The sequence below is a fragment of the Pseudorasbora parva genome, chromosome 4, assembly GCF_024679245.1.
Source record: "Pseudorasbora parva isolate DD20220531a chromosome 4, ASM2467924v1, whole genome shotgun sequence".
Taxonomy (NCBI): Eukaryota; Metazoa; Chordata; class Actinopteri; order Cypriniformes; family Gobionidae; genus Pseudorasbora; species Pseudorasbora parva.
In genome coordinates this window covers 9,642,458-9,670,067 of record NC_090175.1, presented here as the reverse complement: position 1 = coordinate 9,670,067, position 27,610 = coordinate 9,642,458, and the positions used below count along the sequence as shown (strand labels likewise).

At 40.0% G+C, this 27,610-nt stretch overlaps 1 protein-coding gene across 4 annotated transcripts in view; it reads right to left on the bottom strand.

Annotated features, from left to right (window-relative positions):
* The window catches only part of xpo1a (exportin 1 (CRM1 homolog, yeast) a), a 42,101-nt gene that overhangs the window by 10,438 nt on the left and 4,053 nt on the right, over positions 1-27,610 (bottom strand). For all 4 annotated transcript variants that reach the window (XM_067440819.1, XM_067440822.1, XM_067440820.1 and 1 more), the window contains 9 exons: positions 27,031-27,075; positions 26,774-26,955; positions 26,635-26,683; positions 26,425-26,544; positions 25,951-26,079; positions 22,857-23,015; positions 22,576-22,773; positions 22,353-22,491; positions 78-259 (listed from right to left, as the gene is read on the bottom strand). In XM_067440819.1, the coding sequence (XP_067296920.1) occupies positions 78-259; positions 22,353-22,491; positions 22,576-22,773; positions 22,857-23,015; positions 25,951-26,079; positions 26,425-26,544; positions 26,635-26,683; positions 26,774-26,955; positions 27,031-27,075 (1,203 nt within the window). The remainder of the gene's footprint in view (positions 1-77; positions 260-22,352; positions 22,492-22,575; positions 22,774-22,856; positions 23,016-25,950; positions 26,080-26,424; positions 26,545-26,634; positions 26,684-26,773; positions 26,956-27,030; positions 27,076-27,610) is intronic.

Below are 27,610 nucleotides of genomic sequence, written 5' to 3'. Positions count from 1 at the left end.
ATATTCTAAATAGCCTGTGTAATAGTAAACTTTTTAGATTTCCTGATAATAATCAAACAAACATGCAGAATAAACACCTTAATGACGGTGACCAGGAATCTCTTCTCGTCCTCCTCGTGCATGGCCCCACTGATGGAGCCGATGGCCCAGCACAGCGTGTTCAGGTTCCTCCAGGACCACTCGGTACCGTTCACCTGATTATGAAGCTTCTCCGTCATGATCCGCTCCGTATCGGCATAGTCCAGATGAGTCAAGTAGACTGGACAAGAAAAAGAAAAAATCCTTATGAAGCTTTCTGCAGACAGATGAGCAGCGTGCTGTTGAAAGAAGCTGCATGTGAAATCTCATACTTCTCTACTATACACAAAAGTAGGCGAAAAACAGTATGTGACAAAAGAAGTATGTCTGAATTCAGTTCTCAGACTAGAGTAGGCAAAAAGTACCCAGATGACCTGCCACTTCTGCAAAAAATTGTGAAGTGTGCGATGGACACTTTACTATCCCATGAGGCCACGGGAGAAGATTTGTGAATGACAATTGCAACTGATGCTGGTCACATGATAAAGACAACATGTTGAATCTAGTACATCCAGATTACTTTCTTGCTACACACGTTCATATTAGGGGTGTTGAAATGAATTGTTGCATCGCGATGTGGACGTTTCTGCATCGATACAGTAATAGACCATAATCAATTACAGCCTACTGATGTTTCTCTGCCATCATTCGTCACACATGCACTGTGGTGGAGGGAGGCTTAAAACAAAAGTAATGTTTTTTTTTTTTTAAATGGACCCACTCTTAACATTTACAGTGTGAGCGTATGCACTGCAAAAAAATGTCCTTACTTATAAATGTTTTCTTGTTTCTAGTCCAAATATCAAAAAATTCTTAAATCAAGATGCGTTTACTAGACAAGTAAAATGACATACAATATTTTTCAATGTTCTCTTTAAAATACAATAAAAATGAAGAGTTTTTGCTTAAAACAAGCTAACTTATCTGCCAATGGGGTGAGAAAAAGATACTTATTTCTGATTGAAATCTTGACTTTTTCCCCCAGAAAACAACTAAAAATATAGCTGCAAGCAGCCATTATCGGGGCCAAGCGCAAAGAAGAAGACAAGACATGCCAGCATGGCTGGAAGTCTCAAGCCAACTGCAACAATGAGCCATTAAGGACCTATTAAGTTGATTTTAGGCAAAATAGCAGTCAAATTTTAAATACAGTCAATAATAATGGTTTAATGGTTTATCACTTTCGACCAATAGGTGTCACTGTTACGAAACTGATGTGGTTTAGTCAGATTGAGATGACAATGACACATGCAAAGTTTGGTGTCAATATGTCCAAGCATTGCAGAGATACAGCCTCAAGAGTAATTTTTGCATCATGGCTCAACTCTGTTGCAGTGGTATATGAAAACTGTTTTGTCTATCAATCCGAAATCCATAACTATTTGTCAGCATGGTCTGAAGACGATACGGATCAATTTTGGTGAAAATCGGACAAACGGTCTAGGATGAGTTTGAAAAAGTAGGTTTTTAACAAATAACAAGACGGAGGACAGATAGGTTTGCAAAATATGGCACAATTGGTATCCATGTTCTCGGCATGAGCCATTGACTGTATTATGACCAGTTTCATTACAATGGGTTAATTTAATCAAAAGTTATTCGCATTTCTGTACATTTTATTACAACTTTTGACCACAAGGTGGCGCTACCCCGAAACTTTTTGAGTATCTTCAGGACATGGAGCGGAAGACACATACCGAGTTTTGTAACGATACGCTAATGCATTCGTAAATTATAGCATTAGCATTTTAAACCATAATACTGCATTGAAGTCAATGGGAATTTCATGTTTTGTTTTATTATAGCGCCACCAAGAGGCACAATCCCACCAATTTTTTTATGTGTCCTCATAGTGAGCCCATACATATGTGTGTCAAGTTTGGTGAAAATATCTCATTTTGTTTTGGAGTTATAGACATTTATATGAAAAAACACGTAAAAAAGGACTGACACCTGACTTTGATTGGATTTTACTACCCCTTACTATCAATATTTTGAGATTTGGGCATTAGCGTATAGCTATCGACCTATGTTTCCGAACTTCTGAGGCTGGTTTCGTCTCGATCGGACTAGCGGTTTCGAAGATATCAGCAAATGTTTTTTAAGCACTAAATTACAACTCTGCGCAAACCATATGCCGAAACCTGGCAAGTCTGGTATCGTTGGAGTCGGCAAGGATTCAGGAGACCAAAAAACACACTCCCATCAAAATATGTCAACCACACCCAAAGTTATAAGCGTTTGAAAAAAAAAATTCTCCACTAGGTGGCGCTGTTTCGAAACTTCTCAGGCTACTTCAAGGCATCGTGGTGATGACCCATACCAAGTTTCATAACAATCTGTTCATGCGTTCATAAAATACAGCATTTTTGCACATAATTCAAAATGGCCGACATCCAAAATGGCCGACATGGTAAAATTGGATATCAGTCGACTCGGCATGACGCCCTGAATCTAATGAGACCAATTTTATGATTTTTGGATAAACGGTTCAGAAGTTATAAGCCAAAATAGGCATTTTTCGTATCTCCGGACAGGTAGGTGGCGCTGCGCCGAAACGCTGCATGTTGCTTCAAGTCATGCTTGTGATGACATGTACCAAGGTTGGTTTGAATACGATAAAGCGTTGCGGAGATATAGCCTTTAGTGTGTTTTTGCAACCTCCACGTAAAATTTGTTTGTGCGTTTATTGAAAACGATTGGACGAATCAACTTGAATTCCATAACTTTTTGTCAACATGCTCTGAAGATGATCTGTTTCAATTTTCGTGAAAATCGGAGCAACGGCCTAGGAGGAGTTCGAAAAAGTAGGTTTATCAGAAAATTCAAAATGGCGGGAAAATTTGCATACCGGAAAATGACATCATAGGGTGAAATCGAATCGGCTTGAGCCAAGGAATCCGATGAAAAAAGAATTTTGTTTCTAGCCCTTAGGGGTCAAAAGTTATAAGCATAAATATGAGTGAAACTTTGGACAGGTGGTGGCGCTAGAGGGATTGAGTTAGAGGCACCAAATTTGCTATAGTGACAGCTCAGACTGGCCTCTATGAGTGTGCCAAATTTCACAACTTTTTACCATACGGTTCTATGGGCTGCCAGAGACTCCTATGGCGGAAGAAGAAGAAGAAGAAGCAGAAATATAGCTGCAAGCAGCCATTATCGGGGCCAAGCGCAAAGAAGAAGACAAGACATGCCAGCATGGCTGGAAGTCTCAAGCCAACTGCAACAATGAGCCATTAAGGACCTATTAAGTTGATTTTAGGCAAAATAGCAGTCAAATTTTAAATACAGTCAATAATAATGGTTTAATGGTTTATCACTTTCGACCAATAGGTGTCACTGTTACGAAACTGATGTGGTTTAGTCAGATTGAGATGACAATGACACATGCAAAGTTTGGTGTCAATATGTCAAAGCATTGCAGAGATACAGCCTCAAGAGTAATTTTTGCATCATGGCTCAACTCTGTTGCAGTGGTATATGAAAACTGTTTTGTCTATCAATCCGAAATCCATAACTATTTGTCAGCATGGTCTGAAGACGATACGGATCAATTTTGGTGAAAATCGGACAAACGGTCTAGGATGAGTTTGAAAAAGTAGGTTTTTAACAAATAACAAGACGGAGGACAGATAGGTTTGCAAAATATGGCACAATTGGTATCCATGTTCTCGGCATGAGCCATTGACTGTATTATGACCAGTTTCATTACAATGGGTTAATTTAATCAAAAGTTATTCGCATTTCTGTACATTTTATTACAACTTTTGACCACAAGGTGGCGCTACCCCGAAACTTTTTGAGTATCTTCAGGACATGGAGCGGAAGACACATACCGAGTTTTGTAACGATACGCTAATGCATTCGTAAATTATAGCATTAGCATTTTAAACCATAATACTGCATTGAAGTCAATGGGAATTTCATGTTTTGTTTTATTATAGCGCCACCAAGAGGCACAATCCCACCAATTTTTTTATGTGTCCTCATAGTGAGCCCATACATATGTGTGTCAAGTTTGGTGAAAATATCTCATTTTGTTTTGGAGTTATAGACATTTATATGAAAAAACACGTAAAAAAGGACTGACACCTGACTTTGATTGGATTTTACTACCCCTTACTATCAATATTTTGAGATTTGGGCATTAGCGTATAGCTATCGACCTATGTTTCCGAACTTCTGAGGCTGGTTTCGTCTCGATCGGACTAGCGGTTTCGAAGATATCAGCAAATGTTTTTTAAGCACTAAATTACAACTCTGCGCAAACCATATGCCGAAACCTGGCAAGTCTGGTATCGTTGGAGTCGGCAAGGATTCAGGAGACCAAAAAACACACTCCCATCAAAATATGTCAACCACACCCAAAGTTATAAGCGTTTGAAAAAAAAAATTCTCCACTAGGTGGCGCTGTTTCGAAACTTCTCAGGCTACTTCAGGGCATCGTGGTGATGACCCATACCAAGTTTCATAACAATCTGTTCATGCGTTCATAAAATACAGCATTTTTGCACATAATTCAAAATGGCCGACATCCAAAATGGCCGACATGGTAAAATTGGATATCAGTCGACTCGGCATGACGCCCTGAATCTAATGAGACCAATTTTATGATTTTTGGATAAACGGTTCAGAAGTTATAAGCCAAAATAGGCATTTTTCGTATCTCCGGACAGGTAGGTGGCGCTGCGCCGAAACGCTGCATGTTGCTTCAAGTCATGCTTGTGATGACATGTACCAAGGTTGGTTTGAATACGATAAAGCGTTGCGGAGATATAGCCTTTAGTGTGTTTTTGCAACCTCCACGTAAAATTTGTTTGTGCGTTTATTGAAAACGATTGGACGAATCAACTTGAATTCCATAACTTTTTGTCAACATGCTCTGAAGATGATCTGTTTCAATTTTCGTGAAAATCGGAGCAACGGCCTAGGAGGAGTTCGAAAAAGTAGGTTTTTCAGAAAATTCAAAATGGCGGGAAAATTTGCATACCGGAAAATGACATCATAGGGTGAAATCGAATCGGCTTGAGCCAAGGAATCCGATGAAAAAAGAATTTTGTTTCTAGCCCTTAGGGGTCAAAAGTTATAAGCATAAATATGAGTGAAACTTTGGACAGGTGGTGGCGCTAGAGGGATTGAGTTAGAGGCACCAAATTTGCTATAGTGACAGCTCAGACTGGCCTCTATGAGTGTGCCAAATTTCACAACTTTTTACCATACGGTTCTATGGGCTGCCAGAGACTCCTATGGCGGAAGAAGAAGAAGAAGCAGAATAATAAATATAGCTGCAAGCAGCCATTATCGGGGCCAAGCGCAAAGAAGAAGACAAGACATGCCAGCATGGCTGGAAGTCTCAAGCCAACTGCAACAATGAGCCATTAAGGACCTATTAAGTTGATTTTAGGCAAAATAGCAGTCAAATTTTAAATACAGTCAATAATAATGGTTTAATGGTTTATCACTTTCGACCAATAGGTGTCACTGTTACGAAACTGATGTGGTTTAGTCAGATTGAGATGACAATGACACATGCAAAGTTTGGTGTCAATATGTCAAAGCATTGCAGAGATACAGCCTCAAGAGTAATTTTTGCATCATGGCTCAACTCTGTTGCAGTGGTATATGAAAACTGTTTTGTCTATCAATCCGAAATCCATAACTATTTGTCAGCATGGTCTGAAGACGATACGGATCAATTTTGGTGAAAATCGGACAAACGGTCTAGGATGAGTTTGAAAAAGTAGATTTTTAACAAATAACAAGATGGAGCACAGATATGTTTGCAAAATATGGCAAAATTGGTATCTATCTTCTCGGCATGAGCCAATGAATGTATTATGACCAGTCTCATTACAATAGGCTAATTTAATCAAAAGTTATTAGCATTTTTGTACATTTTATTACAACTTTTGACCACAAGGTGGCGCTGCCCCGAAACTTTTTGAATATCTTCGGGACATAGAGCGGAAGACACATACCGAGTTTTGTAATGATACACTAGTGCATTCTTAAATTATAGCATTAGCATTTTAAACCGTAATACTGCATTGAAGTCAATGGGAATTTCATGTTTTGTTTTATTATAGCGCCACCAAGAGGCACAATCCCACCAATTTTTTTATGTGTCCTCGTAGTGAGCCCATACATATGTGTGTCAAGTTTGGTGAAAATATTTCATTTTGTTTTGGAGTTAGACATTTATATGAAAAAACACGTAAAAAATGACTGACACCTGACTTTGATTGGATTTTACTACCCCTTACTATCAATATTTTGACATTTGGGCATTAACGTATAGCTATCGACCTATGTTTCCGAACTTCTGAGGCTGGTTTCGTCTCGATCGGACTAGCGGTTTTGAAGATATCAGCAAATGTTTTTTAAGCGCTAAATTACAACGCTGCGCAAACCATATGCCGAAACTGGGCATGTCTTGTATCGTTGGACTCGGCAAGGATTCAGGAGCCCAAAAAAGCTACTCCCATCAAAATTTTTCACTCACACCAAAAGTTATAAGCGTTTGAAAAATAAGAATTATCCACTAGGTGGCGCTGTTTCGAAACTTCTCAGGCTACTTCAGGGCATCGTGGTGATGACCCATACCAAGTTTCGTAACAATCCGTTCATGCGTTCATAAAATACAGCATTTTTGCACATAATTCAAAATGGCCGACATCCAAAATGGCCGACATGGTAAAATTGGATATCAGTCGACTCGGCATGACGCCCTGAATCTAATGAGACCAATTTTATGATTTTTGGATAAACGGTTCAGAAGTTATAAGCCAAAATATGCATTTTTCGTATCTCCGGACCAGTAGGTGGCGCTGCGCCGAAACGCTGCATGTTGCTTCAGGTCATGCTTGTGATGACATGTACCAAGTTTGGTTTGAATACGATAAAGCGTTGTGGAGATATAGCCTTTAGTGTGTTTTTGCAACCTCTACGTAAAATTTGTTTGTGCGTTTATTGAAAACGATTGGACGAATCAACTTAAATTCCATAACTTTTTGTCAGCATGCTATGAAGATGATCTGTTTCAATTTTCATGAAAATCAGAGCAACGGCCTAGGAGGAGTTAGAAAAAGTAGGTTTTTCAGAAAATTCAAAATGGCGGGAAAATTTGCATACCGGAAAATGACATCATAGGGTGAAATCGAATCGGCTTGAGCCAAGGAATCCGATGAAAAAAGAATTTTGTTTCTAGCCCTTAGGGGTCAAAAGTTATAAGCATAAATATGAGTGAAACTTTGGACAGGTGGTGGCGCTAGAGAGATTGAGTTAGAGGCACCAAATTTGCTATAGTGACAGCTCAGACTGGCCTCTATGAGTGTGCCAAATTTCACAACTTTTTACCATACGGTTCTATGGGCTGCCAGAGACTCCTATGGCGGAAAAAGAAGAAGAAGAAGAAGAAGAAGAAGAAGCAGAATAATAACAAGCAGCCATTATCGGGGCCAAGCGCAAAGAAGAAGACAAGACATGCCAGCATGGCTGGAAGTCTCAAGCCAACTGCAACAATGAGCCATTAAGGACCTATTAAGTTGATTTTAGGCAAAATAGCAGTCAAATTTTAAATACAGTCAATAATAATGGTTTAATGGTTTATCACTTTCGACCAATAGGTGTCACTGTTACGAAACTGATGTGGTTTAGTCAGATTGAGATGACAATGACACATGCAAAGTTTGGTGTCAATATGTCAAAGCATTGCAGAGATACAGCCTCAAGAGTAATTTTTGCATCATGGCTCAACTCTGTTGCAGTGGTATATGAAAACTGTTTTGTCTATCAATCCGAAATCCATAACTATTTGTCAGCATGGTCTGAAGACGATACGGATCAATTTTGGTGAAAATCGGACAAACGGTCTAGGATGAGTTTGAAAAAGTAGATTTTTAACAAATAACAAGATGGAGCACAGATATGTTTGCAAAATATGGCAAAATTGGTATCTATCTTCTCGGCATGAGCCAATGAATGTATTATGACCAGTCTCATTACAATAGGCTAATTTAATCAAAAGTTATTAGCATTTTTGTACATTTTATTACAACTTTTGACCACAAGGTGGCGCTGCCCCGAAACTTTTTGAATATCTTCGGGACATAGAGCGGAAGACACATACCGAGTTTTGTAATGATACACTAGTGCATTCTTAAATTATAGCATTAGCATTTTAAACCGTAATACTGCATTGAAGTCAATGGGAATTTCATGTTTTGTTTTATTATAGCGCCACCAAGAGGCACAATCCCACCAATTTTTTTATGTGTCCTCGTAGTGAGCCCATACATATGTGTGTCAAGTTTGGTGAAAATATTTCATTTTGTTTTGGAGTTATAGACATTTATATGAAAAAACACGTAAAAAATGACTGACACCTGACTTTAGCCCCGTTTCCACCACAGGAACTTTACCCAGGAACTAGGAACTTTGGGTGGAACTTCGTGTGTTTAGACCGCAGGAACCAGGGTATAAATGAAGTTCCGGGTAAATATTTCCCCCTCCAAACGGCCCTGCTCGCGAGGTAGTACTTTTTCAAAGTTCAGGAACTTTCCAGGGCGGGACTTGGGCGCTGAACACGCTGATTGGTTGAGCTCAGGCAGCATTTTATTTCAACTAGGCATTTTTAAAAGTCTTTTGCGAGGTTCGGTCTACGTTCAGTAATAATCAGTCTTACACGCCGCGCTCATGTTGACAAGAGAGGAAAGTTAATTTTTCTGAGGGGTTAACTTTTTATTTCGTAAGTTATGAAGATAATGTTGGAGTAATGAGACAGCGTATATTGCCCCAGGCAGTTTTTACTTTAACTGCGCCTGACAGAAGATTTTTTTTTTTCTCAGATGATTATTTAAACAAATAAATAGCTTATAATATAATACTGTATTAGTCCTGGTGGCCGTTAAGAGTTGCTATGGCTTCAGTTAACACATTCCAGCTGCTGGAGAAAACAGCGTTGACATTTTTGATGCGGCAGACAAACTGCTTGACAAAATGATTGCGATTGAAAGTCATCACATGTAAACACCAGATCGGTTTAGATAACGTCTCATGTAAACAGTCCTCTAAATCTTTCAATCGGTACACACAAACATGATTACTGTCCGTTAGGGCTGTCATTTTTGAAAAAAATCTAATTGAACGGAATTAAAATATCAAGCAATGCATTCGAATATATTAAATTATCTACAACGCCGTCATCTCCAGCAGCTGGAATGTGTTTACGGATGCCATAGCAACTCTCAACGGCCACCAGGACTTACGGTTTTATAAAAGCTATTCATTTGTTGTAAACTGTAATAATCATCTCAGAAAAAATAAATTCTAATGTCAGGCGCAGTTGAAGTAGTTAATGATTGTTTGCTTACATAGGCGTAGGGACAGTGTCATTATGCCAACATTATCTTCATAACTTCTTATGAAATAAAAAGTTTATCCCTCAGAAAAATGTATTTTCCTCTCGTCATGCTTGGTGAAGGCGCGCGCTGTGTACATCACATAAGGACGCACACTCAAAAGTAATCCGGTTAGGTCATGGTGAAATGTTTAGTTTGATCGATTCATGAAAAGGTTTATCCACCCATCTCAAAACGATTACAATTTCATTCAGTTTGGGCATTTTTATTACGATTGAGGTGTTTATATGGAGCATTTTCCTTCAGATTGGACTTTTAAACTACAGTGCTCCATGTAAACGCACCGACAGTAAAAGAAATTGCGCTACATGGCACTTTAAAAACCGGATAGTTTATTTATAGTTCGATTACGGATATTTCACGTCATCTTCGAATGCATATTCGAATATTGAATAAAAAGTGACAGCCTTGTCCGTCACTGGCTTGGAGGAGCAGTACTCGCAGTCCTATCACCGGACTAATTTGCCTAATCTTCTCGGAACTTTATCGCGGTCGAAACGCAGACAGCTGCAGGTCTGGGGGGGAGAAAAGTTCCTGTAGAAAAGTTCCTGGTACAAATTGTTCCGGGTAATTTTGGTGGAAACGGGGCTTAAGATTGGATTTTACTACCCCTTACTATCAATATTTTGACATTTGGGTATTAGCGTATAGCTATCGACCTATGTTTCCGAACTTCTGAGGCTGGTTTCGTCTCGATCGGACTAGCGGTTTTGAAGATATCAGCAAATGTTTTTTAAGCGCTAAATTACAACGCTGCGCAAACCATATGCCGAAACTGGGCATGTCTTGTATCGTTGGACTCGGCAAGGATTCAGGAGCCCAAAAAAGCTACTCCCATCAAAATTTTTCACTCACACCCAAAGTTATAAGCGTTTGAAAAAAAAGAATTATCCACTAGGTGGCGCTGTTTCGAAACTTCTCAGGCTACTTCAAGGCATCGTGGTGATGACCCATACCAAGTTTCGTAACAATCCGTTCATGCGTTCATAAAATACAGCATTTTTGCACATAATTCAAAATGGCCGACATCCAAAATGGCCGACATGGTAAAATTGGATATCAGTCGACTCGGCATGACGCCCTGAATCTAATGAGACCAATTTTATGATTTTTGGATAAACGGTTCAGAAGTTATAAGCCAAAATATGCATTTTTCGTATCTCCGGACCAGTAGGTGGCGCTGCGCCGAAACGCTGCATGTTGCTTCAGGTCATGCTTGTGATGACATGTACCAAGTTTGGTTTGAATACGATAAAGCGTTGTGGAGATATAGCCTTTAGTGTGTTTTTGCAACCTCTACGTAAAATTTGTTTGTGCGTTTATTGAAAACGATTGGACGAATCAACTTAAATTCCATAACTTTTTGTCAGCATGCTATGAAGATGATCTGTTTCAATTTTCATGAAAATCGGAGCAACGGCCTAGGAGGAGTTAGAAAAAGTAGGTTTTTCAGAAAATTCTAAATGGCGGGAAAATTTGCATACCGGAAAATGACATCATAGGGTGAAATCGAATCGGCTTGAGCCAAGGAATCCGATGAAAAAAGAATTTTGTTTCTAGCCCTTAGGGGTCAAAAGTTATAAGCATAAATATGAGTGAAACTTTGGACAGGTGGTGGCGCTAGAGAGATTGAGTTAGAGGCACCAAATTTGCTATAGTGACAGCTCAGACTGGCCTCTATGAGTGTGCCAAATTTCACAACTTTTTACCATACGGTTCTATGGGCTGCCAGAGACTCCTATGGCGGAAGAAGAAGAAGAAGAAGCAGAATAATAACAAGCAGCCATTATCGGGGCCAAGCGCAAAGAAGAAGACAAGACATGCCAGCATGGCTGGAAGTCTCAAGCCAACTGCAACAATGAGCCATTAAGGACCTATTAAGTTGATTTTAGGCAAAATAGCAGTCAAATTTTAAATACAGTCAATAATAATGGTTTAATGGTTTATCACTTTCGACCAATAGGTGTCACTGTTACGAAACTGATGTGGTTTAGTCAGATTGAGATGACAATGACACATGCAAAGTTTGGTGTCAATATGTCAAAGCATTGCAGAGATACAGCCTCAAGAGTAATTTTTGCATCATGGCTCAACTCTGTTGCAGTGGTATATGAAAACTGTTTTGTCTATCAATCCGAAATCCATAACTATTTGTCAGCATGGTCTGAAGACGATACGGATCAATTTTGGTGAAAATCGGACAAACGGTCTAGGATGAGTTTGAAAAAGTAGGTTTTTAACAAATAACAAGACGGAGGACAGATAGGTTTGCAAAATATGGCACAATTGGTATCCATGTTCTCGGCATGAGCCATTGACTGTATTATGACCAGTTTCATTACAATGGGTTAATTTAATCAAAAGTTATTCGCATTTCTGTACATTTTATTACAACTTTTGACCACAAGGTGGCGCTACCCCGAAACTTTTTGAGTATCTTCAGGACATGGAGCGGAAGACACATACCGAGTTTTGTAACGATACGCTAATGCATTCGTAAATTATAGCATTAGCATTTTAAACCATAATACTGCATTGAAGTCAATGGGAATTTCATGTTTTGTTTTATTATAGCGCCACCAAGAGGCACAATCCCACCAATTTTTTTATGTGTCCTCATAGTGAGCCCATACATATGTGTGTCAAGTTTGGTGAAAATATCTCATTTTGTTTTGGAGTTATAGACATTTATATGAAAAAACACGTAAAAAAGGACTGACACCTGACTTTGATTGGATTTTACTACCCCTTACTATCAATATTTTGAGATTTGGGCATTAGCGTATAGCTATCGACCTATGTTTCCGAACTTCTGAGGCTGGTTTCGTCTCGATCGGACTAGCGGTTTCGAAGATATCAGCAAATGTTTTTTAAGCACTAAATTACAACTCTGCGCAAACCATATGCCGAAACCTGGCAAGTCTGGTATCGTTGGAGTCGGCAAGGATTCAGGAGACCAAAAAACACACTCCCATCAAAATATGTCAACCACACCCAAAGTTATAAGCGTTTGAAAAAAAAAATTCTCCACTAGGTGGCGCTGTTTCGAAACTTCTCAGGCTACTTCAAGGCATCGTGGTGATGACCCATACCAAGTTTCATAACAATCTGTTCATGCGTTCATAAAATACAGCATTTTTGCACATAATTCAAAATGGCCGACATCCAAAATGGCCGACATGGTAAAATTGGATATCAGTCGACTCGGCATGACGCCCTGAATCTAATGAGACCAATTTTATGATTTTTGGATAAACGGTTCAGAAGTTATAAGCCAAAATAGGCATTTTTCGTATCTCCGGACAGGTAGGTGGCGCTGCGCCGAAACGCTGCATGTTGCTTCAAGTCATGCTTGTGATGACATGTACCAAGGTTGGTTTGAATACGATAAAGCGTTGCGGAGATATAGCCTTTAGTGTGTTTTTGCAACCTCCACGTAAAATTTGTTTGTGCGTTTATTGAAAACGATTGGACGAATCAACTTGAATTCCATAACTTTTTGTCAACATGCTCTGAAGATGATCTGTTTCAATTTTCGTGAAAATCGGAGCAACGGCCTAGGAGGAGTTCGAAAAAGTAGGTTTATCAGAAAATTCAAAATGGCGGGAAAATTTGCATACCGGAAAATGACATCATAGGGTGAAATCGAATCGGCTTGAGCCAAGGAATCCGATGAAAAAAGAATTTTGTTTCTAGCCCTTAGGGGTCAAAAGTTATAAGCATAAATATGAGTGAAACTTTGGACAGGTGGTGGCGCTAGAGGGATTGAGTTAGAGGCACCAAATTTGCTATAGTGACAGCTCAGACTGGCCTCTATGAGTGTGCCAAATTTCACAACTTTTTACCATACGGTTCTATGGGCTGCCAGAGACTCCTATGGCGGAAGAAGAAGAAGAAGAAGCAGAAATATAGCTGCAAGCAGCCATTATCGGGGCCAAGCGCAAAGAAGAAGACAAGACATGCCAGCATGGCTGGAAGTCTCAAGCCAACTGCAACAATGAGCCATTAAGGACCTATTAAGTTGATTTTAGGCAAAATAGCAGTCAAATTTTAAATACAGTCAATAATAATGGTTTAATGGTTTATCACTTTCGACCAATAGGTGTCACTGTTACGAAACTGATGTGGTTTAGTCAGATTGAGATGACAATGACACATGCAAAGTTTGGTGTCAATATGTCAAAGCATTGCAGAGATACAGCCTCAAGAGTAATTTTTGCATCATGGCTCAACTCTGTTGCAGTGGTATATGAAAACTGTTTTGTCTATCAATCCGAAATCCATAACTATTTGTCAGCATGGTCTGAAGACGATACGGATCAATTTTGGTGAAAATCGGACAAACGGTCTAGGATGAGTTTGAAAAAGTAGATTTTTAACAAATAACAAGATGGAGCACAGATATGTTTGCAAAATATGGCAAAATTGGTATCTATCTTCTCGGCATGAGCCAATGAATGTATTATGACCAGTCTCATTACAATAGGCTAATTTAATCAAAAGTTATTAGCATTTTTGTACATTTTATTACAACTTTTGACCACAAGGTGGCGCTGCCCCGAAACTTTTTGAATATCTTCGGGACATAGAGCGGAAGACACATACCGAGTTTTGTAATGATACACTAGTGCATTCTTAAATTATAGCATTAGCATTTTAAACCGTAATACTGCATTGAAGTCAATGGGAATTTCATGTTTTGTTTTATTATAGCGCCACCAAGAGGCACAATCCCACCAATTTTTTTATGTGTCCTCGTAGTGAGCCCATACATATGTGTGTCAAGTTTGGTGAAAATATTTCATTTTGTTTTGGAGTTATAGACATTTATATGAAAAAACACGTAAAAAATGACTGACACCTGACTTTAGCCCCGTTTCCACCACAGGAACTTTACCCAGGAACTAGGAACTTTGGGTGGAACTTCGTGTGTTTAGACCGCAGGAACCAGGGTATAAATGAAGTTCCGGGTAAATATTTCCCCCTCCAAACGGCCCTGCTCGCGAGGTAGTACTTTTTCAAAGTTCAGGAACTTTCCAGGGCGGGACTTGGGCGCTGAACACGCTGATTGGTTGAGCTCAGGCAGCATTTTATTTCAACTAGGCATTTTTAAAAGTCTTTTGCGAGGTTCGGTCTACGTTCAGTAATAATCAGTCTTACACGCCGCGCTCATGTTGACAAGAGAGGAAAGTTAATTTTTCTGAGGGGTTAACTTTTTATTTCGTAAGTTATGAAGATAATGTTGGAGTAATGAGACAGCGTATATTGCCCCAGGCAGTTTTTACTTTAACTGCGCCTGACAGAAGATTTTTTTTTTTCTCAGATGATTATTTAAACAAATAAATAGCTTATAATATAATACTGTATTAGTCCTGGTGGCCGTTAAGAGTTGCTATGGCTTCAGTTAACACATTCCAGCTGCTGGAGAAAACAGCGTTGACATTTTTGATGCGGCAGACAAACTGCTTGACAAAATGATTGCGATTGAAAGTCATCACATGTAAACACCAGATCGGTTTAGATAACGTCTCATGTAAACAGTCCTCTAAATCTTTCAATCGGTACACACAAACATGATTACTGTCCGTTAGGGCTGTCATTTTTGAAAAAAATCTAATTGAACGGAATTAAAATATCAAGCAATGCATTCGAATATATTAAATTATCTACAACGCCGTCATCTCCAGCAGCTGGAATGTGTTTACGGATGCCATAGCAACTCTCAACGGCCACCAGGACTTACGGTTTTATAAAAGCTATTCATTTGTTGTAAACTGTAATAATCATCTCAGAAAAAATAAATTCTAATGTCAGGCGCAGTTGAAGTAGTTAATGATTGTTTGCTTACATAGGCGTAGGGACAGTGTCATTATGCCAACATTATCTTCATAACTTCTTATGAAATAAAAAGTTTATCCCTCAGAAAAATGTATTTTCCTCTCGTCATGCTTGGTGAAGGCGCGCGCTGTGTACATCACATAAGGACGCACACTCAAAAGTAATCCGGTTAGGTCATGGTGAAATGTTTAGTTTGATCGATTCATGAAAAGGTTTATCCACCCATCTCAAAACGATTACAATTTCATTCAGTTTGGGCATTTTTATTACGATTGAGGTGTTTATATGGAGCATTTTCCTTCAGATTGGACTTTTAAACTACAGTGCTCCATGTAAACGCACCGACAGTAAAAGAAATTGCGCTACATGGCACTTTAAAAACCGGATAGTTTATTTATAGTTCGATTACGGATATTTCACGTCATCTTCGAATGCATATTCGAATATTGAATAAAAAGTGACAGCCTTGTCCGTCACTGGCTTGGAGGAGCAGTACTCGCAGTCCTATCACCGGACTAATTTGCCTAATCTTCTCGGAACTTTATCGCGGTCGAAACGCAGACAGCTGCAGGTCTGGGGGGGAGAAAAGTTCCTGTAGAAAAGTTCCTGGTACAAATTGTTCCGGGTAATTTTGGTGGAAACGGGGCTTAAGATTGGATTTTACTACCCCTTACTATCAATATTTTGACATTTGGGTATTAGCGTATAGCTATCGACCTATGTTTCCGAACTTCTGAGGCTGGTTTCGTCTCGATCGGACTAGCGGTTTTGAAGATATCAGCAAATGTTTTTTAAGCGCTAAATTACAACGCTGCGCAAACCATATGCCGAAACTGGGCATGTCTTGTATCGTTGGACTCGGCAAGGATTCAGGAGCCCAAAAAAGCTACTCCCATCAAAATTTTTCACTCACACCCAAAGTTATAAGCGTTTGAAAAAAAAGAATTATCCACTAGGTGGCGCTGTTTCGAAACTTCTCAGGCTACTTCAAGGCATCGTGGTGATGACCCATACCAAGTTTCGTAACAATCCGTTCATGCGTTCATAAAATACAGCATTTTTGCACATAATTCAAAATGGCCGACATCCAAAATGGCCGACATGGTAAAATTGGATATCAGTCGACTCGGCATGACGCCCTGAATCTAATGAGACCAATTTTATGATTTTTGGATAAACGGTTCAGAAGTTATAAGCCAAAATATGCATTTTTCGTATCTCCGGACCAGTAGGTGGCGCTGCGCCGAAACGCTGCATGTTGCTTCAGGTCATGCTTGTGATGACATGTACCAAGTTTGGTTTGAATACGATAAAGCGTTGTGGAGATATAGCCTTTAGTGTGTTTTTGCAACCTCTACGTAAAATTTGTTTGTGCGTTTATTGAAAACGATTGGACGAATCAACTTAAATTCCATAACTTTTTGTCAGCATGCTATGAAGATGATCTGTTTCAATTTTCATGAAAATCGGAGCAACGGCCTAGGAGGAGTTAGAAAAAGTAGGTTTTTCAGAAAATTCTAAATGGCGGGAAAATTTGCATACCGGAAAATGACATCATAGGGTGAAATCGAATCGGCTTGAGCCAAGGAATCCGATGAAAAAAGAATTTTGTTTCTAGCCCTTAGGGGTCAAAAGTTATAAGCATAAATATGAGTGAAACTTTGGACAGGTGGTGGCGCTAGAGAGATTGAGTTAGAGGCACCAAATTTGCTATAGTGACAGCTCAGACTGGCCTCTATGAGTGTGCCAAATTTCACAACTTTTTACCATACGGTTCTATGGGCTGCCAGAGACTCCTATGGCGGAAGAAGAAGAAGAAGAAGCAGAATAATAACAAGCAGCCATTATCGGGGCCAAGCGCAAAGAAGAAGACAAGACATGCCAGCATGGCTGGAAGTCTCAAGCCAACTGCAACAATGAGCCATTAAGGACCTATTAAGTTGATTTTAGGCAAAATAGCAGTCAAATTTTAAATACAGTCAATAATAATGGTTTAATGGTTTATCACTTTCGACCAATAGGTGTCACTGTTACGAAACTGATGTGGTTTAGTCAGATTGAGATGACAATGACACATGCAAAGTTTGGTGTCAATATGTCAAAGCATTGCAGAGATACAGCCTCAAGAGTAATTTTTGCATCATGGCTCAACTCTGTTGCAGTGGTATATGAAAACTGTTTTGTCTATCAATCCGAAATCCATAACTATTTGTCAGCATGGTCTGAAGACGATACGGATCAATTTTGGTGAAAATCGGACAAACGGTCTAGGATGAGTTTGAAAAAGTAGGTTTTTAACAAATAACAAGACGGAGGACAGATAGGTTTGCAAAATATGGCACAATTGGTATCCATGTTCTCGGCATGAGCCATTGACTGTATTATGACCAGTTTCATTACAATGGGTTAATTTAATCAAAAGTTATTCGCATTTCTGTACATTTTATTACAACTTTTGACCACAAGGTGGCGCTACCCCGAAACTTTTTGAGTATCTTCAGGACATGGAGCGGAAGACACATACCGAGTTTTGTAACGATACGCTAATGCATTCGTAAATTATAGCATTAGCATTTTAAACCATAATACTGCATTGAAGTCAATGGGAATTTCATGTTTTGTTTTATTATAGCGCCACCAAGAGGCACAATCCCACCAATTTTTTTATGTGTCCTCATAGTGAGCCCATACATATGTGTGTCAAGTTTGGTGAAAATATCTCATTTTGTTTTGGAGTTATAGACATTTATATGAAAAAACACGTAAAAAAGGACTGACACCTGACTTTGATTGGATTTTACTACCCCTTACTATCAATATTTTGAGATTTGGGCATTAGCGTATAGCTATCGACCTATGTTTCCGAACTTCTGAGGCTGGTTTCGTCTCGATCGGACTAGCGGTTTCGAAGATATCAGCAAATGTTTTTTAAGCACTAAATTACAACTCTGCGCAAACCATATGCCGAAACCTGGCAAGTCTGGTATCGTTGGAGTCGGCAAGGATTCAGGAGACCAAAAAACACACTCCCATCAAAATATGTCAACCACAACCAAAGTTATAAGCGTTTGAAAAAAAAAATTCTCCACTAGGTGGCGCTGTTTCGAAACTTCTCAGGCTACTTCAGGGCATCGTGGTGATGACCCATACCAAGTTTCATAACAATCTGTTCATGCGTTCATAAAATACAGCATTTTTGCACATAATTCAAAATGGCCGACATCCAAAATGGCCGACATGGTAAAATTGGATATCAGTCGACTCGGCATGACGCCCTGAATCTAATGAGACCAATTTTATGATTTTTGGATAAACGGTTCAGAAGTTATAAGCCAAAATAGGCATTTTTCGTATCTCCGGACAGGTAGGTGGCGCTGCGCCGAAACGCTGTATGTTGCTTCAAGTCATGCTTGTGATGACATGTACCAAGGTTGGTTTGAATACGATAAAGCGTTGCGGAGATATAGCCTTTAGTGTGTTTTTGCAACCTCCACGTAAAATTTGTTTGTGCGTTTATTGAAAACGATTGGACGAATCAACTTGAATTCCATAACTTTTTGTCAACATGCTCTGAAGATGATCTGTTTCAATTTTCGTGAAAATCGGAGCAACGGCCTAGGAGGAGTTCGAAAAAGTAGGTTTTTCAGAAAATTCAAAATGGCGGGAAAATTTGCATACCGGAAAATGACATCATAGGGTGAAATCGAATCGGCTTGAGCCAAGGAATCCGATGAAAAAAGAATTTTGTTTCTAGCCCTTAGGGGTCAAAAGTTATAAGCATAAATATGAGTGAAACTTTGGACAGGTGGTGGCGCTAGAGGGATTGAGTTAGAGGCACCAAATTTGCTATAGTGACAGCTCAGACTGGCCTCTATGAGTGTGCCAAATTTCACAACTTTTTACCATACGGTTCTATGGGCTGCCAGAGACTCCTATGGCGGAAGAAGAAGAAGAAGAAGCAGAAATATAGCTGCAAGCAGCCATTATCGGGGCCAAGCGCAAAGAAGAAGACAAGACATGCCAGCATGGCTGGAAGTCTCAAGCCAACTGCAACAATGAGCCATTAAGGACCTATTAAGTTGATTTTAGGCAAAATAGCAGTCAAATTTTAAATACAGTCAATAATAATGGTTTAATGGTTTATCACTTTCGACCAATAGGTGTCACTGTTACGAAACTGATGTGGTTTAGTCAGATTGAGATGACAATGACACATGCAAAGTTTGGTGTCAATATGTCAAAGCATTGCAGAGATACAGCCTCAAGAGTAATTTTTGCATCATGGCTCAACTCTGTTGCAGTGGTATATGAAAACTGTTTTGTCTATCAATCCGAAATCCATAACTATTTGTCAGCATGGTCTGAAGACGATACGGATCAATTTTGGTGAAAATCGGACAAACGGTCTAGGATGAGTTTGAAAAAGTAGGTTTTTAACAAATAACAAGACGGAGGACAGATAGGTTTGCAAAATATGGCACAATTGGTATCCATGTTCTCGGCATGAGCCATTGACTGTATTATGACCAGTTTCATTACAATGGGTTAATTTAATCAAAAGTTATTCGCATTTCTGTACATTTTATTACAACTTTTGACCACAAGGTGGCGCTACCCCGAAACTTTTTGAGTATCTTCAGGACATGGAGCGGAAGACACATACCGAGTTTTGTAACGATACGCTAATGCATTCGTAAATTATAGCATTAGCATTTTAAACCATAATACTGCATTGAAGTCAATGGGAATTTCATGTTTTGTTTTATTATAGCGCCACCAAGAGGCACAATCCCACCAATTTTTTTATGTGTCCTCATAGTGAGCCCATACATATGTGTGTCAAGTTTGGTGAAAATATCTCATTTTGTTTTGGAGTTATAGACATTTATATGAAAAAACACGTAAAAAAGGACTGACACCTGACTTTGATTGGATTTTACTACCCCTTACTATCAATATTTTGAGATTTGGGCATTAGCGTATAGCTATCGACCTATGTTTCCGAACTTCTGAGGCTGGTTTCGTCTCGATCGGACTAGCGGTTTCGAAGATATCAGCAAATGTTTTTTAAGCACTAAATTACAACTCTGCGCAAACCATACGCCGAAACCTGGCAAGTCTGGTATCGTTGGAGTCGGCAAGGATTCAGGAGACCAAAAAACACACTCCCATCAAAATATGTCAACCACACCCAAAGTTATAAGCGTTTGAAAAAAAAAATTCTCCACTAGGTGGCGCTGTTTCGAAACTTCTCAGGCTACTTCAGGGCATCGTGGTGATGACCCATACCAAGTTTCATAACAATCTGTTCATGCGTTCATAAAATACAGCATTTTTGCACATAATTCAAAATGGCCGACATCCAAAATGGCCGACATGGTAAAATTGGATATCAGTCGACTCGGCATGACGCCCTGAATCTAATGAGACCAATTTTATGATTTTTGGATAAACGGTTCAGAAGTTATAAGCCAAAATAGGCATTTTTCGTATCTCCGGACAGGTAGGTGGCGCTGCGCCGAAACGCTGCATGTTGCTTCAAGTCATGCTTGTGATGACATGTACCAAGGTTGGTTTGAATACGATAAAGCGTTGCGGAGATATAGCCTTTAGTGTGTTTTTGCAACCTCCACGTAAAATTTGTTTGTGCGTTTATTGAAAACGATTGGACGAATCAACTTGAATTCCATAACTTTTTGTCAACATGCTCTGAAGATGATCTGTTTCAATTTTCGTGAAAATCGGAGCAACGGCCTAGGAGGAGTTCGAAAAAGTAGGTTTTTCAGAAAATTCAAAATGGCGGGAAAATTTGCATACCGGAAAATGACATCATAGGGTGAAATCGAATCGGCTTGAGCCAAGGAATCCGATGAAAAAAGAATTTTGTTTCTAGCCCTTAGGGGTCAAAAGTTATAAGCATAAATATGAGTGAAACTTTGGACAGGTGGTGGCGCTAGAGGGATTGAGTTAGAGGCACCAAATTTGCTATAGTGACAGCTCAGACTGGCCTCTATGAGTGTGCCAAATTTCACAACTTTTTACCATACGGTTCTATGGGCTGCCAGAGACTCCTATGGCGGAAGAAGAAGAAGAAGCAGAATAATAATAATAGGAACACTAACGATTTCAATAGGTGCCTCCGCACCTTCGGTGCTTGGCCCCTAATAATAGGAACACTAACGATTTCAATAGGTGCCTCCGCACCTTCGGTGCTTGGCCCCTAATAATAATAATAGGAACACTAACGATTTCAATAGGTGCCTCCGCACCTTCGGTGCTTGGCCCCTAATAATAGGAACACTAACGATTTCAATAGGTGCCTCCGCACCTTCGGTGCTTGGCCCCTAATAATAATAATAGGAACACTAACGATTTCAATAGGTGCCTCCGCACCTTCGGTGCTTGGCCCCTAAATATCTTATGTAATTTTACTTATCTAGTAAATTAATCTTGATTTAAGAAATTTTAGATATTTTGACTGGAAACAAGAAAAATATACTAAATAAGAAGAGCATTTTTTCCAGTGTGTGCGCGGCTGCATGCGTGTACGTGCAAGTGTGTGAGGCCGCATGCATGAGTGTTATTGTAGATTAAGTAACACTACTACACACTTTTAGTATTTACTAGTGTTTGTTCAAAATGGTCGTTTGCTGTATTCAGACTTAAGTTGTGTTTGATGTTTGCAACATTCAGGAAGTGTACTTTGATAGAGCAGATAAAATAAAATGGAGTTCATATATCTGACTGATATTCATAGCCAAATGTAGCCGTGTGCAGTAATATTGAAAACTGAGGATGCAACACATCGTGATTTCAAATCGAAGACATGATAATCATAAAAAAGAATAGAATAGTAAAACCAGTGACGATTCACACCCCAATTCATGCAATGTAGAACATACATTTTCAGTGCTCGCAAAGTACATACTTATTCAAAATAAGTACCTACTCAAGAGAGTATGTGATTTCATATGCAGCCCTACACTTTTGTATGCATTATAAGCCCATCTTGATTACCCAGAGTCTCTCTCATGTTTTTGTAGAGGTTAATGGAGTCTGTGTCCTTCATGAATTCTCTCACCACCTCGCCCTGATCGTTCTCCACCACCAGAACCTCCTCCGGTTTGGCCATGCGACTCACCATCAGCAGACGCACCTGAGACCGGTCAAGAACACAGACGGTTTTTCTCCTGCTACCAACATTTTGAGGTGGAGCTGTTGTACATTGTGACTGACTGACCTTGGAGAGCACAGGCAGGTAAAGGTGTCGGCGGGGCGGGACGTCAAAGTGTTGGCTGGTTGAGAGCATTGGAGAGGTGGAGGTAGAGAAGGGACTCTCTCTGTAGAGCTCGGCGGCCAGATGGTTCCAGTACTCCAGACAGATTTTAAAGATCTCCGTCTCCTCCACCTCAGACACCAGCAGCATGTAATGCAGAGCCTGAGCACATGGGAGTAAAACAATCAGGCATGCATGTGTGTGTCACTTTCACATCATCTCTATCCCTGTGACTGTGTGTGTACCTCCATGAGTGTCTCCCTGAGGTTCAGTCTCTTCTCTATCAGTTGTCCGTGCTCTTTGAGGAAGGTGCAGAGGAACAGACTGAGGTTCTGGATGAAGTTCTGCTCATCGTCTTTCCCATTTGCATACGCCAGACGGATATTTGTATTCAGTGGCAGCATCTGTAAAGTAGAATAATGAGGGTTTAGTTAAAGAATGAATGCTTGTGGGTTTGGCATTTTGTTTTCATTCTTTGCAGTGTTGTCAAAAGTACCGACTTCGGTACCGAAATGTTACAAATGTGAGGCTTGAGCGGAATTGTAAAGACCCCTGATTGACCATTATGTTCACATGCTCATCGGATATGTCTGTGATTGGTTACAATGATCAATGCACGGGAGGGAGCATTTGAAAGCGCATGGAAGTGTTTGAAAGCGTTTTAAAAGCACAACCAGCCGTCTATCAGCAGACCAGTTTAATTAGTCAAACTCAAGGCATGTAATCTGCACACTTTTGCATAAACATCCTCAAGAGGTCCTCCTACCAGATATAGTAACATGCCCATTCACTACCGTTCAAATGTTTAAAGGGGGGGTGAAATGCTGTTTCATGCATACTGATCTTTTTACACTGTTAAAGACTTGGAATCCCATACTAAACATGGACAAAGTTTCAAAAGTTAAGGTGGACGTTTGATGGGAGTATTTCTTTGTCAAAAATACTACTTCCGGTTAGTCATAAGTTTCGGCAAGTTTTTTGAGATCATGCGTCCCCTTTGACGTTAATGGGGGCGGAATTTCCTTGTATGGGCCTTACGGACAATTCTACCGGAAGCGCGTGAGAGAGAGCGAGGGAGAGAGCGAAAGTAACAGGCTACGCCCATCAAAGCGCTGGCTTGTAGGATGCTAAACAGGTGATGTGCACATAACAATGTCACCAAAAAAGTGCGTTTTTGGTTGCCAGACCAAGACAGTCCTGCACAGAATCCCCAAAACCCCCGCGTTAAGGCAACAGTGGATGTAATTTGCTTTTCCGGATCAGCAACTGAGTTGCGCGAATGTTTATATCTGTTCACTTCATGTCGGTGCCGACTGTTTCATAAACAAGGCCCAGCTTGACGCCGGCTTTTCCAATCGCCTAATGCTGAAGGATGGAGCAGTCCCAACGTTAGTACCGCAGGCGGTGAGTGAGACTGCTTCAAATGTCTGTGTTTTTGCCTATGCTCATCAAGTAGCCCAAACATGATCACGTATAGCTAATTGATCAATGGAGCATGCGATGTGTAGTGCGTGCACATTTGTTTAGCTGGCCACTATATGTGTAACTTTATGTTTGTGTATTGTAAAAGCACTCCAAACAACAATACACAAAGAGGGGGGAAATATGTTGAACTAAATAAGCACGCTTCTTCATTCAAATGCGCTACTATTCCGTGTCTTTCTATGTAAACACTAACTAGCCTGCCGTGCAAAACCAGTCCGCTTACTGTCTACACAAACCACGCGTAAACACACAAACACACGTGCACAACTGCACTTCCCACATGTACACCTTCAAAGACAAAAATACGACGATATAATTCAAGTATAAATATGTAAATAACACAAGTCGCTAAGCATATTATATAGTTAGTGTATGACTTGTACCACATAGAGACGTCCTGCTCTAGTCGTTTTTGCTGCTGCTCCTGTTCAACTGCAGCCTCTGGGTCTGATTCCGGATCATAGATGTATGGCTGTATCTGATTAAAAGCCATATTTTTATTTTGAATAAAGTTTTTTTCCCGCTGTTAGGGATGAGACAGCTTTACGACGCACTCGACTCAACACACAGCGCGCTGCTGCACACGTCATTATTTAGCTCCGCTCACACGACACGCCCCCACCCGCTCGGCTTTTTTCGGAAAGACTCGGAACAGCGCATCTTTCTTATATAATTATAAAAAAAATAAAGACTTTTCGGAGATATGCAGGATGCAATGCTACTCTATAGGTACTCAAGATTGACATGACACTGACTGAAACTGAGTGTTTCACCCCCCCCTTTAAGTTAATCAATCAAAAATACAGTACAAACAGCAATAGTAAAATATTGCAATTTTCAGATTTTTTGTCATTTATTCCTGTGATCAAAGCTGATTTTTCAGCATCATTACTCCCATCTTTAGTGTCACATGATCCTTCAGAAATCATTCAGATATGATGATTTGATGCTCAAGAAACATTTAATGATCATTGTTGAAAACGGCAAGAACAGCATTTATTTGAAATCTTTAACAAGATTATAAATGTATTTACAGTCAATTTTAATCAATCCTTACTTAAAGGTGGGGTAAGTGATATTTCAAACCCATTTTAGAAAAAGGACTCGGGCCGAGTGGAATAACAAACTTGTAGCCAATCAGCAGGTAAAGGGGTGTGTCTACTATTGATGGTGAAAACAGCGCTCGCTCTCGCTCTGTGCACCTCATTATTCAAAACACAGGAGTCACACATGACAGACATTAGCCGAGAACTAGCCTAATATATGCTGCTTTTGCTTGAATATGCTCGTGTGTCATGTTCACTTGTTTGTTCATTTTCGATTGTATTGTCAATCACTTCAGCAATGATAAAGACCCGTTCATTTCCACACCGTATGGAGCATCTAAATCTCCTCACTGTCTGTTTTAAGCTCACAAAATGTGTCTGACAAGGAAGAAACTATACTCCTAGTATATGGGAGTTTGTTTCATGATCTATATAACCCATCCGGTCATAATTGTAATATGTTCGTTAGCTGGACTGTCATGTTTGTGTACTTTCAAGTTGTTCATGAGAACGGTTTGTGTTTTTGTAATGGAAGGGGTGACTTTTTCATTGAATATTCGACCTGGATTCGTTACACACAGATTCTGCCATAGTCGTTGCCTGGGTTACGTATGTGTGGGGCGGAGCTATCAAAATAGGGTCGAGACCCTTTTGGGGGTAGGGGTGTGTTTGTTTTGGTGATTTGAAATATCAACAACAGTTAACAGTAAGCACTCACCCCATCTTTAATAAAAGCATTTTTTGTTTTTGTTTTAACTGAATCTTCCGCACCCTGGACATTTGAACACTAGTATACAAGTGTGAATACCTGTTTGAGCTGCATCATGGTGAGAGTGAACAGGTTGACAAACTGCTCCTCGTACTGGCTGACACTGACACCCGCGATCTCGGTCAGACACTTCAGAGTGACGTTACGAAACATCGGGACGTTCAGAAACTGTGGAATAAATCGGAGCACAAATATAGATAAATATTCTGTAACACAAAACAAGTGAAGGACTATAAATGTAGGAGCACCAGCTCGGACACAAAGGCTTAAGCAGAGAGCCCATGAGAACAGCCAGCGCTCCATTACTTTTCCTCTCTTTCTTACGCACTGGCAAGCTGAACCAATGACAGTGCGCCTTTGTGAGAGGAGCGACAGTAGTCGGTGTACTGCTGCTTCACACAATCAAGTAATTACAATTTTAACAGAAAAATCTGAGAGAAATTCTTGGGATCTCAGATTAATTTTTATATTTATGTAGCTGCTGCATTAAAAAAAACTCTCCAGTCTTGTTACCTTGTACACCAGTGTGCTGATGAGTTTGGTCTCAAATATGTAGCCAAGAGGAATCCAGTTCAGGAAACGAAGGAGAGTCTCTAATGTGGCGTGGACCAGAGGGGCATTCTGGGAATTTTCCTGAAGAAAACAGCATTAAATCAGAGTTATAAATGACATGCACTTGATAATTTAAAAAATGACTTATGACTGTGATATTCTGCTTCTTACCATGACAAACTGGCAGAGCTGGAATATTTGGGAAAATTCGTTGCACATACTGCAAGAGATAAAAGAGAGAGAGGTTGAGTAAATATAACATCAATTACTTTACACCTCTACTGACACTGTCTGTAAGCGTCACGTGTACCTGTCCTTCAGGTGTTTGGCTTTGACCTGAGTCATCTGACCACTGGAGAAGTCAAATACTTCCTCACTGAGGAGCTTTAGGATGATCATGTTGTTCTGACACAGACTCTCACTGGTGCGACTCGCTCCCACAATGTCACTGATGAACGTGGGCCAGTGCTTCGGCCACTCCTGCTTCAGGATCTACACACAAACAGGAACACTGTGAGCCATACGTCACAAATTTATGACTACAAAAGTTCCTGAAATGATGCTCACCTGCACCAGGATCATGTTGAGCTTTGCTATGTAAACGCCCTCTTTCTGTAAGAGCAAAACACCCGTCAGTCAAATGCATTGAGGAAGTACTAAAAACTGAACTAAAAAAAAGAAAAAAAACTGACCACAACTATAGTAAAATGAAAAAAAAAAAATTTTTAACTACATCGATCAGGCATAAAATTATGAACTAATATTGTGTTGGTCCCCCTTTTGCTGTTAAAACAACAAACTGAGATGCTCTGTGTATTCTGACACCTTTCTATCAGAACCAGCATTAACTTCTGGAGCAGTCTGAGGTCCAGTAGCTCGTCTGTTGAATCAGACCACACGGGCCAGCCTTCGCTCCTCACGTGCATCAATGAGCCTTGGCCGCCCATGACCCTGTGGCCGGTTCTCCTCTGTTCCTCTTGGAGCACTTTTGATAGACACTGACCACTGCAGACCGGGAACAGCCCACAAGAGCTGCAGTTTAGGAGATGCTCTGACCCAGTCGTCTAGCCGTCACAATTTGGCCCTTGTCAAACTCACTCAAATCCTTACGCTTGCCCATTTTTCCTGCTTCTAACACATCAACTTT